The 14,670-nt window shown below is 47.4% G+C and overlaps 1 protein-coding gene across 9 annotated transcripts in view; it reads right to left on the bottom strand.

The window, feature by feature from the left end:
- The window catches only part of NAV2 (neuron navigator 2), a 397,014-nt gene that overhangs the window by 47,074 nt on the left and 335,270 nt on the right, over window positions 1-14,670 (bottom strand). For all 9 annotated transcript variants that reach the window (XM_044258951.1, XM_044258952.1, XM_044258953.1 and 6 more), the window contains 3 exons: window positions 13,290-13,450; window positions 11,499-11,687; window positions 4,546-4,598 (listed from right to left, as the gene is read on the bottom strand). In XM_044258951.1, the coding sequence (XP_044114886.1) occupies window positions 4,546-4,598; window positions 11,499-11,687; window positions 13,290-13,450 (403 nt within the window). The remainder of the gene's footprint in view (window positions 1-4,545; window positions 4,599-11,498; window positions 11,688-13,289; window positions 13,451-14,670) is intronic.

The raw sequence follows: 14,670 nt of genomic DNA, 5'->3' as shown, positions 1-14,670 counted from the left end.
AGCTGCCCCAGGAGCAGCAGGAAGGGCTCCCAAGTGAGGGAGGCTGGGAGCCCCCAGCAGCCAGCCAACTGACTCCCCAGGTTGTGTGGATCTTCCCGCTGCCCCACCTCACGGCCCCCAGTTACCTGTGACTCTGGGGGGTATGCGTGCAGCCTGGGGGCCCTCTTACTGGGAGAGTCTCCCATCCTGGGGTTGTGTCTGTGGTGACTCAGACACCTGCCAGCCAGGGACGACAAGGCTACCCCCTCTCCTTCCATAGGGGGAACCGACAGCAAGGGGAACCTTTCTTTCATTCTCTTGCGGTTCTCCCCGGGGCCCATAAAAAAAGATACCCCCACATTCTGGGCAATGTTGGAAGGATTCCTACCTTCTGTCCATCCCTCCATTCATGCTTCCCTGGGGGTGGGGCAGTGACTTGGGAGCCAGACAGGCAGGTGAATGAAGATCAGTAAAGACTCTGTGTTATCCTTGGGTCCTAGACCAACTGGATTGGTCCAATCCAATCAATCCTATCAGCTACTAGTGACAAACCCATCACTTTAAAAAATCAGCATCTGACCCTGGTGTCTACTTCTCCATGAGCTCAGAATGAGATTCATTACCCCTCCCACCCCAGACCCTACACCTACCAGCTGTGGCAGGTGGAAGGTGGTTCCTGCCCGCTTTCCCTTCTCCCCCTGCTCCCTACCCCACTGCCCAGACTCCTGATGCTGCCCAGGGGGGGCCCTCCCTCCAGCTGGCCTCTAACAACAACAACAACTGGTTTTTAGGAATACTGGGGCCAAACCACTTAATCCTCGCAACAGCCCTACAGAGTAGGTCCATATTCTTTCTGAGGCACAGAGAGGTGAGACCTTGCCTAACGTCACACAGCTGGACAATCTCATCTAAGAAATGTTTTCGGGAGAACACTGGGAGAGTTCCAGGGCTCCCTCTTCCCTCTCTGGGAATATTCATCTCTCCCTCTTTGCCCATCTAGGTGTTCCATCTCTTCATGTCCACTACCACCACCTATCAAAATTTATGGATTTCCTACTACGTGTCAGGCACTGTGTTAAGAAGCCGGGGTACAGGGGTGACCATGACCGCCAAGTCCCTCACCTCCTATAGTAGGTGGCATTTATTGAATGCTTACCACATGCCACTCTTCTAATCCCTTTCCTTTCATTATTCACTTAATCCTTGTAACAACCTCCTGAGCAGGTACTAATACTATTCACTCACATTTTGCAGATGAGGAAACTGAGGCACGAGGAGGTTGAATAATTTGCCCATGGTCCCAGCCGTTAAGATGCAGAGCTGGGATTGGACCCATGGTAGTCTGGCTCTAGAGTCTATGATCTTAACAAGAACATTCTCCTTCTTTTACTACAGCTACATTCTCACGGAGGCCTTCCTAAAATTGGGCCCCTGAACTTCTGAGTCTGATCCAAAGGAGAAAGTTAATGGTGAGAACGTCATGGCAATCTAACATTTGGGAGGCTAGCGGAGGTCTGTAAGCAGGCTGAACCATCCAAGTAGGACGAGCCCTACTTCTAAACACTTACATCCATGGGCCTAACACTCCTTCTCCATACCTCTGCCACCATCTGTCATTCTGCCCATTTGTCTCTAGGTTTGGGCCCCTGTTCTCAACAGCAGCCTGGAAAATCCTGTATTTTGTATCTTACCCCCAGCTGCTGTTCTTCTGTGCCTCTGGGAACTCTAAGTGAGGTTGGGAGCCTCCCTCCATTCAGCAAATCCCCTGAGAACTCAACTGCTGCCCTCTACCACTTAAGAAAACCAGTCCAAGGCTAGATGTGGCCCCTTAGAGTTTCTCGACTCCAAGGGTTGGCACTGACTTCTCCATGGTAGTTGTTCACCAACATGTTGCCTTTTCTTTCCTTCGTAATTAAAATTTCAGGCAATTTTTAGCCAGAATGAGAGTTCTTGAATATCCAGAAATTACATAGATATCAGGGGAAAAGCCATTATCAATCATCCAATAAGACCCTTTAAGACACTCAGCCATGAATCAGACTCTTTGGTCTGGGCTGGGGGCAGCTTAGGAAACCTAACCATCTCGTTTTAGACAAGAATGACTGGTTCACCTTAACACTTACAAAGGTGCCTGAGTTTTAGAATTCTATCATTGCCAAGTGGCTAATAAGACAGAAGGGACCCCACGTCCATGCTGGGTGGTACCTACGCAGCCAGATACAGTTTGGAATCTGCAGACTACTCTAGCGTGAAAACGTTTAAATGTTAGGCTATTTCTTGTAAAAGTCTGCAGAAGTAACCTATATGCTCAGAGAAGGCACAGGTAAAAAGAGACCCTTCAACTCAGCAAATGTCAGAAGTTGTGGGCAGCCCTGAGATGCCACAGCCCCCTGACAGCAAGGACAAAACTGACAAACACCTGGAATAATAAGGTCATTTGCACAAAGTCAAACAGTGAGAAAAAAACAAAGACGGGGCCCTGGGTCCCTTGCTATCGGGTTAAACACGAAATTGAATACTATTCCTAGGTCTCTGGTAATGTGTGAATTTACATCAATCCAGAAAGAATCATTTGAAATTTCCTGTCCGCACACCCAGAATAGGAGCTACGGAAAGGCTCCTGAGGACAAGACTTTGCAATGATTTGCATGAAGGCACCGTGGTCAGGAAATGCCAGGGATGGCTTCCTGCACCTGAATTCTCACAGTGGGAGCAGCTCATGCTCTTTCCTTCCGAGGCTGGCTGATGTAAGCCAGCCCCTGTTTTCCACTCTTCCAAGAACAATCGGCCCTCTCCGTGTTGACAGGAAACTCTGGGAGCTCCACTGGGAAAATAAGGGACTCGGGCACAGCGATATCTGCCGTAGTGGCTCTGTACCAATCCTGTGACTGTAGAGTCCCACAACCCAAGGTGTTCTTGGGTGCCTCTGGCCTCAGAAGCCTTCAGCAGCAGGCTCCTCTCTCCACCTACATCTCATCCTTGGGCACAGACCGAGGGCCAGTAAACCCTGTCCAAGGAGTAAATCTAGGTTTGAAAGTACCATCTTGGCACCCATGTCACCAATTTTCCCTCTTGAAGAAAGGACTTAACATATGGGCTAGCTGACAGAAAGTCATCTCTACGTTTTCTTCGTCGACAACGCTTCAGTGATCTCTAAGAAATAAAAAAGCGAGGGTTCTGGGACGACACTTCAGACCAGATGTCTGGCTGAGGAAGGAGGTGTTCCGTAGGTGGAGGGGCAAGGTGGGTAGAAGCAGAAGAGATCACTTCAAGGTCCTTCAAGTCAGACCATGTCAGCAATCCCTGAAGTCTGTTTGCTTGCTACAGGCCTATGAAAGAAGAGTCAGGCCCTAGTCTCTCTCGCTGGATTCTGAGATGGCCTTTAGTTTCTAAGGGGCCATCTACAGTTTGTCCTGCTACCTACACGTAGCCCAGGAACCTGGCACTACCAAAAAGTGAATTACTAAAACATCTGTCCTCCATGGAATGAAGAGTTAAAGAATTTCCAATTCTCAGTTAATGAAATGATGTTTTTCCTATAGGAATTCCCAAAGTAAGGTTTCTAAGATAAAGTTACGCACATAGCTACACACATAGCTATAAAAAAAAGCGAGCAACCCCGAACAAATCCAGAACCATATTGGATTCCATGAGGATTTGCTCAGCAGAGCACGCACTGAAGCTGGCCAACACCGACGACAGCCAGCGCCGGCTCTGGGCTGTGAGCACTGCCCTCAGTACTTCACAGGCATTTTCTTATCTCATTCAAGCCTTTTTTTTTTTAATTTTTTTTTTATTTTTTATAAACATATATTTGTTCCCTCAGGGGTACAGGTCTGTGAATCGCCAGCTTTACACACTTCACAGCACTCACCATAGCACATACCCTCCCCAATGTCCATAACCCCACCCCCCTCTCCCAACCCCCCTCCCCCCAGCAACCCTCAGTTTGTTTTGTGAGATTAAGAGTCACTTATGGTTTGTCTCCCTCCCGATCCCATCTTGTTTCATTTATTCTTCTCCTACCCCCTTAACCCCTCCTGTTGCATCTCCACTTCCTCATATTCAAGCCTATTTTTTGAACACCTACTACGTGCTTGGCTTTGTTCCAGACACTAGGAATAAAAACGGAAAAAGTCCTTGTCATCAAGGAATATACGTTGTAGGTCAATGTCATCTTCCCAACAGTAAATCCACAAGCTCTGCAAGCTAAGGGCGGCTATTCTCTCTGCTTGACAGATAAAGAAACTGAGGCAGACAGAAGTTTGTTCAAGGCCTTTCTTTCCTAAGGCTACCAGGCGGCCAAGGCTTCTCACACGTTCTAACTAGTTCCCACCCAAAGTGCAATGCCACTCTAACAAAGGAGTCAGTTCCTGATTTACTGGTTTATTTACAATTCATAGCCTTTGTCAGTTTCAAATCTTACTCCCTGATGACTCGGGCCCCTTACAATGGAGATACTTTCTCTAGGAGAAACAATTTTATTTTATATTTTATTCTTGACACACGTGAGAAAGGAGCCCCAGTTCTCACAGTCACAGCCACATAGCATTGATTTATACTCACTGTAGAATAAATTGATGATGTGCTGGAAACCAAGGACAGTGAGGATCCGTGAACTATTAAAAAAAAAAGAGAGGAAAAGAAAAAAGGTAAATTGCACAGCTGGCAACTATGGAGCCAAAAAGGGAGACAGGAGGAGAAACTCAGCACTATGGGACACTATCGGGTAACTTCATCTCACCTTGACCCATCTTTTCCTGGTTTGGCAATAGGTCAGAGTCAAATAAGGAATATTTCCGAAAGGAGTCTCTTTTCCTTTCCCCCTTTTCCCCCCTTTTCCCCCCTACAACCTCTCCATAGTTTTTTCCCCCATGAAAATAATACATGGTTACTAAGTAAAAATGTTCAAGTATGGAGAAGTGTTAAGAAAACATATTCACTGCCACAACCCACACGACTCATAATTCTATGACCCACAGGCAACCTGTAACCTTTTCTATCCCAGCACATTTTACTCCTTTCCTTCTCTCTCCTTCCATTCTTCTGCCACCCATGACTTTTCTCTCATGTATTCCTCTAGGGATGAGACTGTGCTGCATACATGTTGTCTACCCTGCTAGCTTCTGTCGCTTGTGTATGCCCGAAGATGAGCCCATTATCATGAACACAGGAGGCTGGCTGTTGGCCATAGTCAACTCATTCTAGAAGACCATGTGGTAGAACACTTGCTCAGAAAACATTATCTACTGAAGAAGACATTCTTCTTTTGATTTCTACCACGTGTACAAAAGGACAATCAAGTGGTGTCCTCTTTTCTGTCTCTGATTGGTTCTTTGGACTCAGAACCATCTTCATACCTGTTTCGCACCCCTTCCTGCCCCCAGCCAGTGGAGTTATTTTATTATTTTTCTGTAATTTTAAATCATAGTTTTTCTAGGACTAAGTATTCTAAAGCACTTCTCTTTCTGGGAACCAGATGCTTTAATGACATTTTCTTAGTAATCTCTCGACAACTTTTTGAGAGACAAAAAATATGCCTGTGGAGACATCAGAGATGTTTAATTGGGCACAGCTTTCCTGACCACAAGTCGAATGCTCTACTCCCACACTAGCTATCCTCTGTGGTCTGAGAGTGGGAGGCTTGGGAATAACTTTCCACGTGCACTAAAAGGCTTGCCCTTACCACCCAAGAAGTGAACTCAACTTGGATCAGCTTTGGGCAGAAGCTACTTGCCTATGAGATACCTGACGAATAGCTCAGCCCACCACCCAGGTGCCTCCACACTGTCTTCCCATAAACCTCCCGACCTCCTGCTCTTCCTTTACGTGCTCCTATCCCATTCAGAACCCTGCACTTTTCTCTCGAGCGTGCCCCGCCTAGCACTTGGCCTCCCCAGAATGTCTGCCTGTACAGTTCCCTTTGTTTTGGATGCTTTTCATTTCTGCCTGTCCAAATCACTGGGCTCAGCTCAAACAATGCCTCTCCATGAAGCCTTCCCTCCGTTCCCTGCCTGCCTGCACCGGATACACTCCCTCCCCCTCTGAACCCACACAGTTCCTGACTTGCCTGTCCGGCCCTCCTCTCTCCTAGAAGGTGCCTGCTCTTCTGAGGTTATGGCTACACCATCACTCACATCCACTTTCCTTAGGAACGCTAGGCTTTGAGATCTTTTCCTCCATTTTTCTGCCATCCATGACTTTTCTGGCCCTTGCGCCATAAGAAATCAGTTTACGGCATAAATGGCCTATAATGGCTTCCAGTGTTCATACGTGACACACCAGCAGATGCCTCTCATGCCCCAAACGAGTGGTCTAATGTTCTAAAGGGGTTAAGGTACTCTAGCCCCCTGAGACAGGCAGTAGGGGCAGATTATACTGGAGGCCAAATGGGGGAAGAGACATGAGTAACATGTAGCCCCCTCTAGCTTTTCTTTCATCCAGCCCCACATCTTTCCATCACACCACCTGCTCAGCCAGCACAGGGCTGGCATGTGGGACTAGTCTGCTGGAAAATGGAAGTTGGTCTCTTCTATCTCTCCAGCTCATATGCACAGAGTTAGAGACACTGCCCTCAGCAATACCCCAGTGCAGGCCTGGGGCCGCTGGTGAAGAGCACAACTGGCAGGCTCCTATGGAGGTAATTCTTCCCTGTAATTAACTCCTCTCACTAGGTAAATAGCAACAGCAAGGCCGCGGTCCAAAGAAAGACTCCTTGATTTCCAGAGTCAGCTCCAAACTGAATGTGGCTTGCCTGAACCATTGCAGTGGGCCTTGCTCCAAGTGAGCTGAACCAAATCAGAGCCTGGGTTATGTGTCTTGGATACTTCTGGTCAGCAAAAGGCACACAAGACTTACAAAGCCAGAATGGCAAAATCACACCATGCATTTTCTGCCCTATACCTATATCTTCAAAATTCTGAAGCTATGTGGGGCACCTGGGTGGCTCAGTGGCTTAGAGCCTCTGCCTCTGGCTCGGGTCATGATCCCAGGGTCCTGGGATCAAGTCCCACATCAGTGGGTGGTCCATCCGCCGAGCACAGAGTCTTCTCTGCTCAGTGGGGAGCCTGCTTCCCTTCCTCTCTCTCTGCCTGCTTGTGATCTCTGTCTGTCAAATAAATAAATAAAAATCTTTTAAATAAATAAATAAAATAAAACAAAATTCTGAAGCTACGAAGAACCACAGACACTTGTCTAGGCCATCTCTACACCTGAGATATCTGAAACCCAGGAAGGTTAACTGGTCTGTGTAAGGTCACCCAGCATTCAGGAACAGGATGTGCTGACCAGAAGTATGGAGACTGTTTTGCCCTTGAGACCTGATTTAGGGGGCACCTGGGTGGCTCAGAGGGGTAAGCCTCCGCCTTCGGCTCAGATCATGATCTAGGGTCCTGGGATCGAGCCCAGCATCAGGCTCTCTGCTCAGTAGGGAGCCTGCTTCCCTCCTCTCTCTCTGACTGCCTCTCTGCCTACTTGTGATCTCTCTCTCTCTCTGTGTCAAATAAATAAATAAAATCTTTAAAAAAAAAAAAAAAGTGAGAGACCTGATTTAGGAGTTTCTGATGGTTGTTTTTTGTTTCTGTTTTCATTTTTTGTTTTTTTGGTAAAGCCTTTTGGTTTGTTTTAGAATGGTTTCCCCAGCCACTCATCCAATCTACATAGACACAAAGCTGGCACCAAATGAGCAAACAATTGCATGTTTGAGAAAAACACGATTCACCCCTGCCCAAAGTACAGGTGGTGATACGTACATGCTCTAGACAGAATGAAACAATTGGGCATCTTCTAGCCAACAAAGCAACCAAAGGCCCCGATGCATCTCGCATATATCTCCAGCTTCGTACTTATCAAAGCACTTTCTCAAGTGTACTACCGTTGGAAGTGAGAATTTGTAGGTAATAGTCCCAGACAGGGCAGGAGTTCCCACTGCTAACACACAACAGAGTAAATTAAGACCCAGAGAGGCTAAGTGATATGGCCAAGCACACACAGCATGTTAGGAGCAGAGACAGACTTGGAGGCACATAGGCCAGTTCTTACTCCACTGCTGATACTCTCAGAGGTGCTACCAGTGAGAAGGATGCACGGTCCTGACGGCGGATGGACCACCCACTGAACCAGCAAAGGAAGCAGAACTGAAAACAGAAAACACACTGATGAAGGACCAGTCTGCCTCACAGAGGTAAGAAAGCCCAGCTGCGACCTAGGCAGAGTCAGATGTCAAGGTAGGACTGAACAGGAAAACAGAGGGCTGAAAATCCAGAGTTTGGCACCGAGTCCTGGCTGCACACAGTCCCCAAGGAATTTCTCTGGCCTCAATTTTGCCATAAACAAAATAGGGATAATGGCCCTTGGAGAGCAGGAGAAAACAAAACCTGACAATTACAACAATGGCTACCACTGCTTGAACACTGACTATAAACCTCTTTGGAAGTCATTTTGCATGAGATGCTTTCTGTGGATTTATCTCACCTAATCTTCACTTCAATCCTATGAAGCAGGCACAATTATATTCTACCTTTTAGTGAACAGGAAATAGGCTGAGCAGTGTCAAGTCCTTTCTCCAAGTCTAGCAGCAGACGTACCAGGATTTCAATCACAGGTACAACTCAGGTGCTAGAAACCCAAGTGAGTTGCAAAAAAATATTTATTTATTAAGAAGCTGCTCTGTTCCTATGGATTCCACATGAACTGCTTAAGATTGCACTAGCAATTAGGGATGACTGGTAAAGTCCCTGGGCAAAGACATCCATTTTCAAAATGCCTCAAGCATCTCCCTAAATGTACGCTATTAAAGTTGACTTTAAGATTGCATAATGCATCTGATAAAAATTAATTTACCTGAAATAACTTTGAAAGGTTGCATCTGGGCCATGGCTGTACCTAATCTACATATTTATGACTCCCACTTCCTTCAAAATGGAAAGTGCTAATTAAATCCCACAGAAACCTTCCCCACGTCTTTGTGCTAATTCTTCTTCAATTTCTCTCCTGCTTTCTGGTATATGACGTACCTAACTGACTCTCACACAGGGGTTCTGTCTTGTCCAAACATGAGTTATAAAATTTTCCCCCTGTTTCTCCAACTCTGGGATTTATAAATTCAAAATGGGAAGAACAGCTTTCGCCCAATGGAATGAAAAGCATCTAACTGCAAGAGCTCTGTCTTGTCTTTGTAATGTAATAGCCCTGGAAGGAGTAAAAGCAACTCGATGCAAAATTCCCCAAAAGATGAAAACGGTATGCGCTCATCGCGTATATCGACAGCAGTCCCTACCCCCTTCCCACCAAACCTGATTTTTACCTCTGCCCTTCAGTCCACGTCACCATGAATCATTAGGGTTTACAACAGTCTAGACACTGCTTGTGGGCAAGCATTTTTGATCAGTGTCACTTTGACATCCCAGATATCCCACGGTGGTGCTGCCTGACAGCTTGATTCCAGATGGAATAAAGGAAAGTTCTCTGACGATGAGACTGTAACAGTCCCGGATCTTTATGAGGCGAAGTGTGCTTGTTTGGACAAATCTCAGTCCTGAACACGGTTCACTCAGGCACACACACGACACAGAAGATGAATGTGGCCCAGACGCGCTCCATATGTGAGTCGTCACAAGGCGGGCTGGGGAATGCTCTGCGGCCATGGTTGGCTAGCACACGGACTAGGAAAAAGTTCAAGACCAGCTGCCTACGCCTTTACCTTCGGGTCAACCGGCGCGTCGCCCTGAGGGACCCAGGTTGTTAAAGCATGCACTTCTAGCTCTTAAATCCAGCAGAACACTCTGGGTAACTCCCGCTCTACCCCTCCTCGATCCTCTGTCCCAGCAGGTGCCCATACATGGATGTGCAGCCTTGCTCACTGTGCTCACCGGGTGCAGGGGACACGTAAATCAGGGTGAAGGGAGAGACATTGCTAGGAAGATGGACCAGAGGGCAAGTGCCCTGTAACTAAACCCTTTACTCTTTCTCTAAGCAAGTACACTGGACAACAGTGGAAGACTTTAGTCTGTTTCTTTCCCTCTCAGCTTGTTTAGGGATTTCTTTAAACAAGACAAGTTCAGGGGCACCTGGGGTGGCTCAGTCAGTTAAGCATCTGCCTTCGGTTCAGGTCATGATTCTCAAGTCCCAGGATTGAGTCCCACATAGGGCTCTCTGTTCAGCAGGGAGCCTGCTTCTCCCCCTGCCTGCCATTCCCCCTGCTTGTGCTCTCTCTCTCTCTCTCTCTCAAATAAATAAAGTCTTTAAAAAAACAACAATGAAACAAGACAAGTTTGTTCTTTCCTCCCACAAGGTAGCTGTGCTACTATTTTCCCACTCTCACAGGGGCTGGGGCCAGAGGGAAGCACCCATGACCCCCCTCGACATTCTCCCGCATTCTCGTCGGTCACTGGCAAAAAAGGCACAACGAGGGCTATGGCCATAGCCTGGGCTCCAATTGCTCTGAGAGTCCCCATCCCCTGGCTGGGGAGTCCCAGCTGCCAGGACCTCACTGCTGACGCTGAGTCTACAGGCTAGGACATGTAATGTAATGTAATGTAATGACATTACCGGGTGAACATTTATATCTACCGTTGGATTCTCATAATTCCATGAGCTAGGTACTATTACCATTCTCATTTTGTCAGTAAAAAAACAAAACAAAACAAAACAAAAAAAAACAAGAGGCACAGGGAGGTAAAGTAACTTGTCCTCTTGGATCATCTACCAAAGAAGCGGGGGAGCCGGAACTCAAACCCTGGTAGTGTTACTCCATAGTTTTAATTACGAGTCAATGAGTACTGACTCCAATATCCTATCATTCCCATCTTCGGGAAGCTTTTCGGGGGTGGGGCTGTCCCTCCACAGGGTTTTGACTGCTTGCTTCTCTAGCTCCCACTCTGAGTTGAAGGAACAAAGGGAAAGAGAGATGAACCAAGTTAGGAAGACGCTGGCAACAATGCCCACAGCTACTTTCTCCCAACATTCTGATTAAAATGAACAAAACATAAAAATCCGACCCAAAATATTCACCGTTAATGAGCAAAGAAGGAAAAGGGCATACCTGAAGGAAAAGGGTGTCACTGAATAAAGTTAAAAAAAAATGTGCTTGAGAAATAGAAAATTCTGGAGTGGAGTCGAGAGGCCGGCTGCCCACAGGCCCCCGGAGCTACACGGGTACGTTAGCCCAGGGAAATGAACTAACTCTCCAGAAACTCAGTCTGCCAAGACGGTGAGCCGGCAGCTGAACCTCAAGATGGAGGCTCATGCCAAGAAGTTGTGGCCTGAGTCCAAGAGGGAGAAGCCTAGAGTAGAACACGGTCCGCTCCAAGTTCACTCGAGTTTCTTCAGCAGCTTCTCCCCACCCCCCATGAGGTGAATGAACAACCAGACCCCTCTACTCAAGAGTTCCCCAGCCCCCACCCCCAGAGTGAGAGAGAGAGAGCTGGGAGCACTTCCAGGTGGGCTCTCCACTCGCGAATGTGGTACGGAGGGCCATTCACCACAACGCAGGACCTGAGACGGTAACCCTCCATGCTTGCCTTCTTCAAATCCATCCCGGAAGGAGCCCGAGCGGCTCATGGTTCTGCTCTTCTCGTCCAGGGACACGGAGCTATTCCGGAATCGGCTATCAGTGTACGGGTCATACTGCCCGTCGGCATTGGAGAGGCTGTGGGTCCTCAGCATGGTTGGGTTGGACAAGCTCATCTGGGTAACGGTGGTGGGACTCGCTGCAAAAGAAAAGAAGGGGACTGAAAGGTGGGAAATTCATGTCTCTCTTCAAGTCCTAGATGGGGATGACGAGGGGACTGATGAGTATCGGCCATATCTATCCCTGCCGACTTCCCTCCCTAGTCTGTTTTCTAGAAGGCTATCACATCCACATTTAAATAAAACACGGAGAGCTAAAAATAAGGGAGGAAAGGTGGGTCATTTCCAAAGCAAGTCTCTGGGCCTCAGCTTTCCAACTTGGCACGTTCCGACAAGCCAGTGTCACCTTCCAGGCATGAGCTAATTACTCCCTGGGCTCATCTGGAACAACTCCCTCTAAAGCCAAAGCCCAAAATAGTCCAACCGGGCTTTTGATCAGATGGGAAGCATTTGTGCATGACAAGAAACTCCTGCCTCAAAGAGTTACGGCTGGGAAAGAACAACATGAACACAGGCCTCACGGCCTCCAATGCGGCATGCTTATAATGGCGCCTAAAGAGCTTCAGGGCAAAGGGGCATCTCCCCTCCACCTTGGCCCGAACAGGCTTTTTTTTATTAAAGTCCTGTCCATATCAATAACATACAGTATTTCCAAAGTATCTACCTGTTAATTAAAAAGGAAAAGTGAAGTCTTACTTGATGATAAGCCACATCTGTCCTTAAAGAAGCCGTGTTTATTACCCGCAATAATCAGAAAAGGCCTCCCTTCTAAAAAGCAAGATGAGAGTGGGCAGGATTTTCCCTCCATCAGTCTTTTAGGGCTCAGCTCCCATTCTTCCTGGTAATTCTAGCCAGGACAGATCTTCCCTTTTCCTAACTATATATAATACCTGCTACCTGATCATTGTCGGTTTTTACACAGTTTCATATAAAGCTTTGGATTGTTCTCTTACCCTGATTACGAGTCTGTGTGGGTGTGTTTGTCTCTCTGAAAAAGAATCCATTAACATGTCAGCAGGGGCTGTCTTACAAATTCTTTTCCTCTCCCCACTGTGCCAGTCAAAGCATTATGTCAGGAGTAGGCATTTCCAAGAATACGTGTTCACTCAAAACCAGATCTTTATTTTCCAGCTTAATAGAGCCATGCAGAGGACCAGACACGGGGTATGCTACAACTTTTTAGATAGAAACCTACGTCTTCAGAGGTCTTAGAAACAATACATTCTTCTCAAAAGTAGAATGGTTAGGGCACCTAGGTGGCTCAGTGGGTTAAAGCCTCTGCCTTCGGCTCAGGTCATGATCCCAGGGTCTTGGGATCGAGCCCTACATTGGGCTCTCTGCTCAGTGGGGAGCCTGCTTCCTCCTATCTCTCTGCCTACTTGTGATCTGTCAAATAAATAAATAATAATAAAATAATCTTAAAAAAAAAAAAAAAGGAGAATGGTTTGCTCTTTATTATAACCCTACCTACACCAACCACATAAATACTGATAAGAGTGCCCAAACCTTTTCTCTTCTTTCTCTTTTGCTATTACTTCCCTATAATCAAGTTCCACTGCTGAGGGCTCATGAACATGGAGGGCTTGAGCACTTGGTGATGACCACAGGCCTCTTTCAAAATACAAGATTAACCTCTGCCCCCCAGGGCTGATTGCCACAGCTAACTGTCAGTGGCTACTCACCAAGCTGGGAGAAGTTGAATCTCGTTCCCGAGGGAGACGTGACGCTGGAGCCAGAGGAGAAAGGGGAATTGGCAGCGGGGTCCTGCAGGCCTCCTGCCGAGTGGGACCGTAACCATTCTTTTGCGTCTTCTTGGGTGCGAAGCTGGGAGGTGGGAGTGTACCTGGAGAGACAGAAATTATGCTGGGATTAACTGTGAACGACACTTATGAACGTGAACTCCAGGGAGCTGATGATAAATAGATGAAAAAAAAAAAAAAAACACAGAGCCAAAGATGATGTTTAAAAAAAAAAAAAAAATCACATCACTACATATCCTGAAACTTATGAAGTTTCTCCAAACCTTTTTTTGCTACTTGGCTGCCTTTGGGGAAAGCTGCAATTCTTTTTAGTGCGGAGGATAAAGGGAGCAAGATCAGTAAATGCTCAAAGGAGCCATCCCTGGGCGTATCTGTAACATGTTGATTCATGATAGTGTCATTTCAAAGCCCCCACCTTGACCGAGCTGGAGCAGCAGAAGGAGCTGCTGTCAGAGCTTCGAGGGAGTTTTAATTCGATAGCTCACGGCAGCCACATTCTCGGGCGCATGTAAGTGGCCGCGAGTCCCAGCGTATCAGAAACCAGACGCGACAGAAGGCGTGACGACACTGACACTTGCGTTCGCTGCAACGAAGCCTAGGTAAGTCTCCGTAACAGGAACCCCGAATCACTGGGTGCCACAGACGTCACGGGACCCAGCTCCTCACTTATTACATAACAGGTCTGGCAATGGCGTATTCAAGGTCCCCACTGTGCCGGGTGCCTGCACAGGCATCTCGCCAACACCTCCCACCCACCCGCCCATGCAGAGGCTACTATCCCCATTTTACTCTGCAAGAAGGGGAGGGCCTGCCTCGTATCACATGGTGACATTTCATCCATTTTACATCTGATTCCAAAATCCATGCTCTTCTCATCATGCCCACAGGCAGCATCTCAAATTTCTGAAGTGCCCCGTGGCCAGAGTACCTCTGGACTTACACACACATTACTGTGGGGTGACTACTGATTATGGAACCAGAGGGATTCTCTGGACTCGAGAAGAAGAGTTGCTGGTATCTTGACATTGTGCGTGAATGTGGGGGGTGGGAGGAGCTAGGAGGGACAGGCAGAGTGTATCTGCTGTAGGTGATGGACATACAATTTTCTGGGTCCCACCAATTGCATGAAGATAGCCTAGCATGTATCTCTATTCTGAAATTTAAAAAAACAATTTAGGGGTGCCTGGGTGGCTCAGTGGGTTAAAGCCTCTGCCTTCGGCTCAGGTCATGATCTCAGGGTCCTGGGATCGAGCCCCGTGTCGGGCTCTCTGATCAGTAGGGAGCCTGCTTCCTCCTCTCTTTC

This window comes from Neovison vison, chromosome 7 (assembly GCF_020171115.1).
Source record: "Neovison vison isolate M4711 chromosome 7, ASM_NN_V1, whole genome shotgun sequence".
Classification (NCBI taxonomy): Eukaryota; Metazoa; Chordata; class Mammalia; order Carnivora; family Mustelidae; genus Neogale; species Neogale vison.
This window is presented reverse-complemented; position numbering and strand designations above follow the sequence as displayed.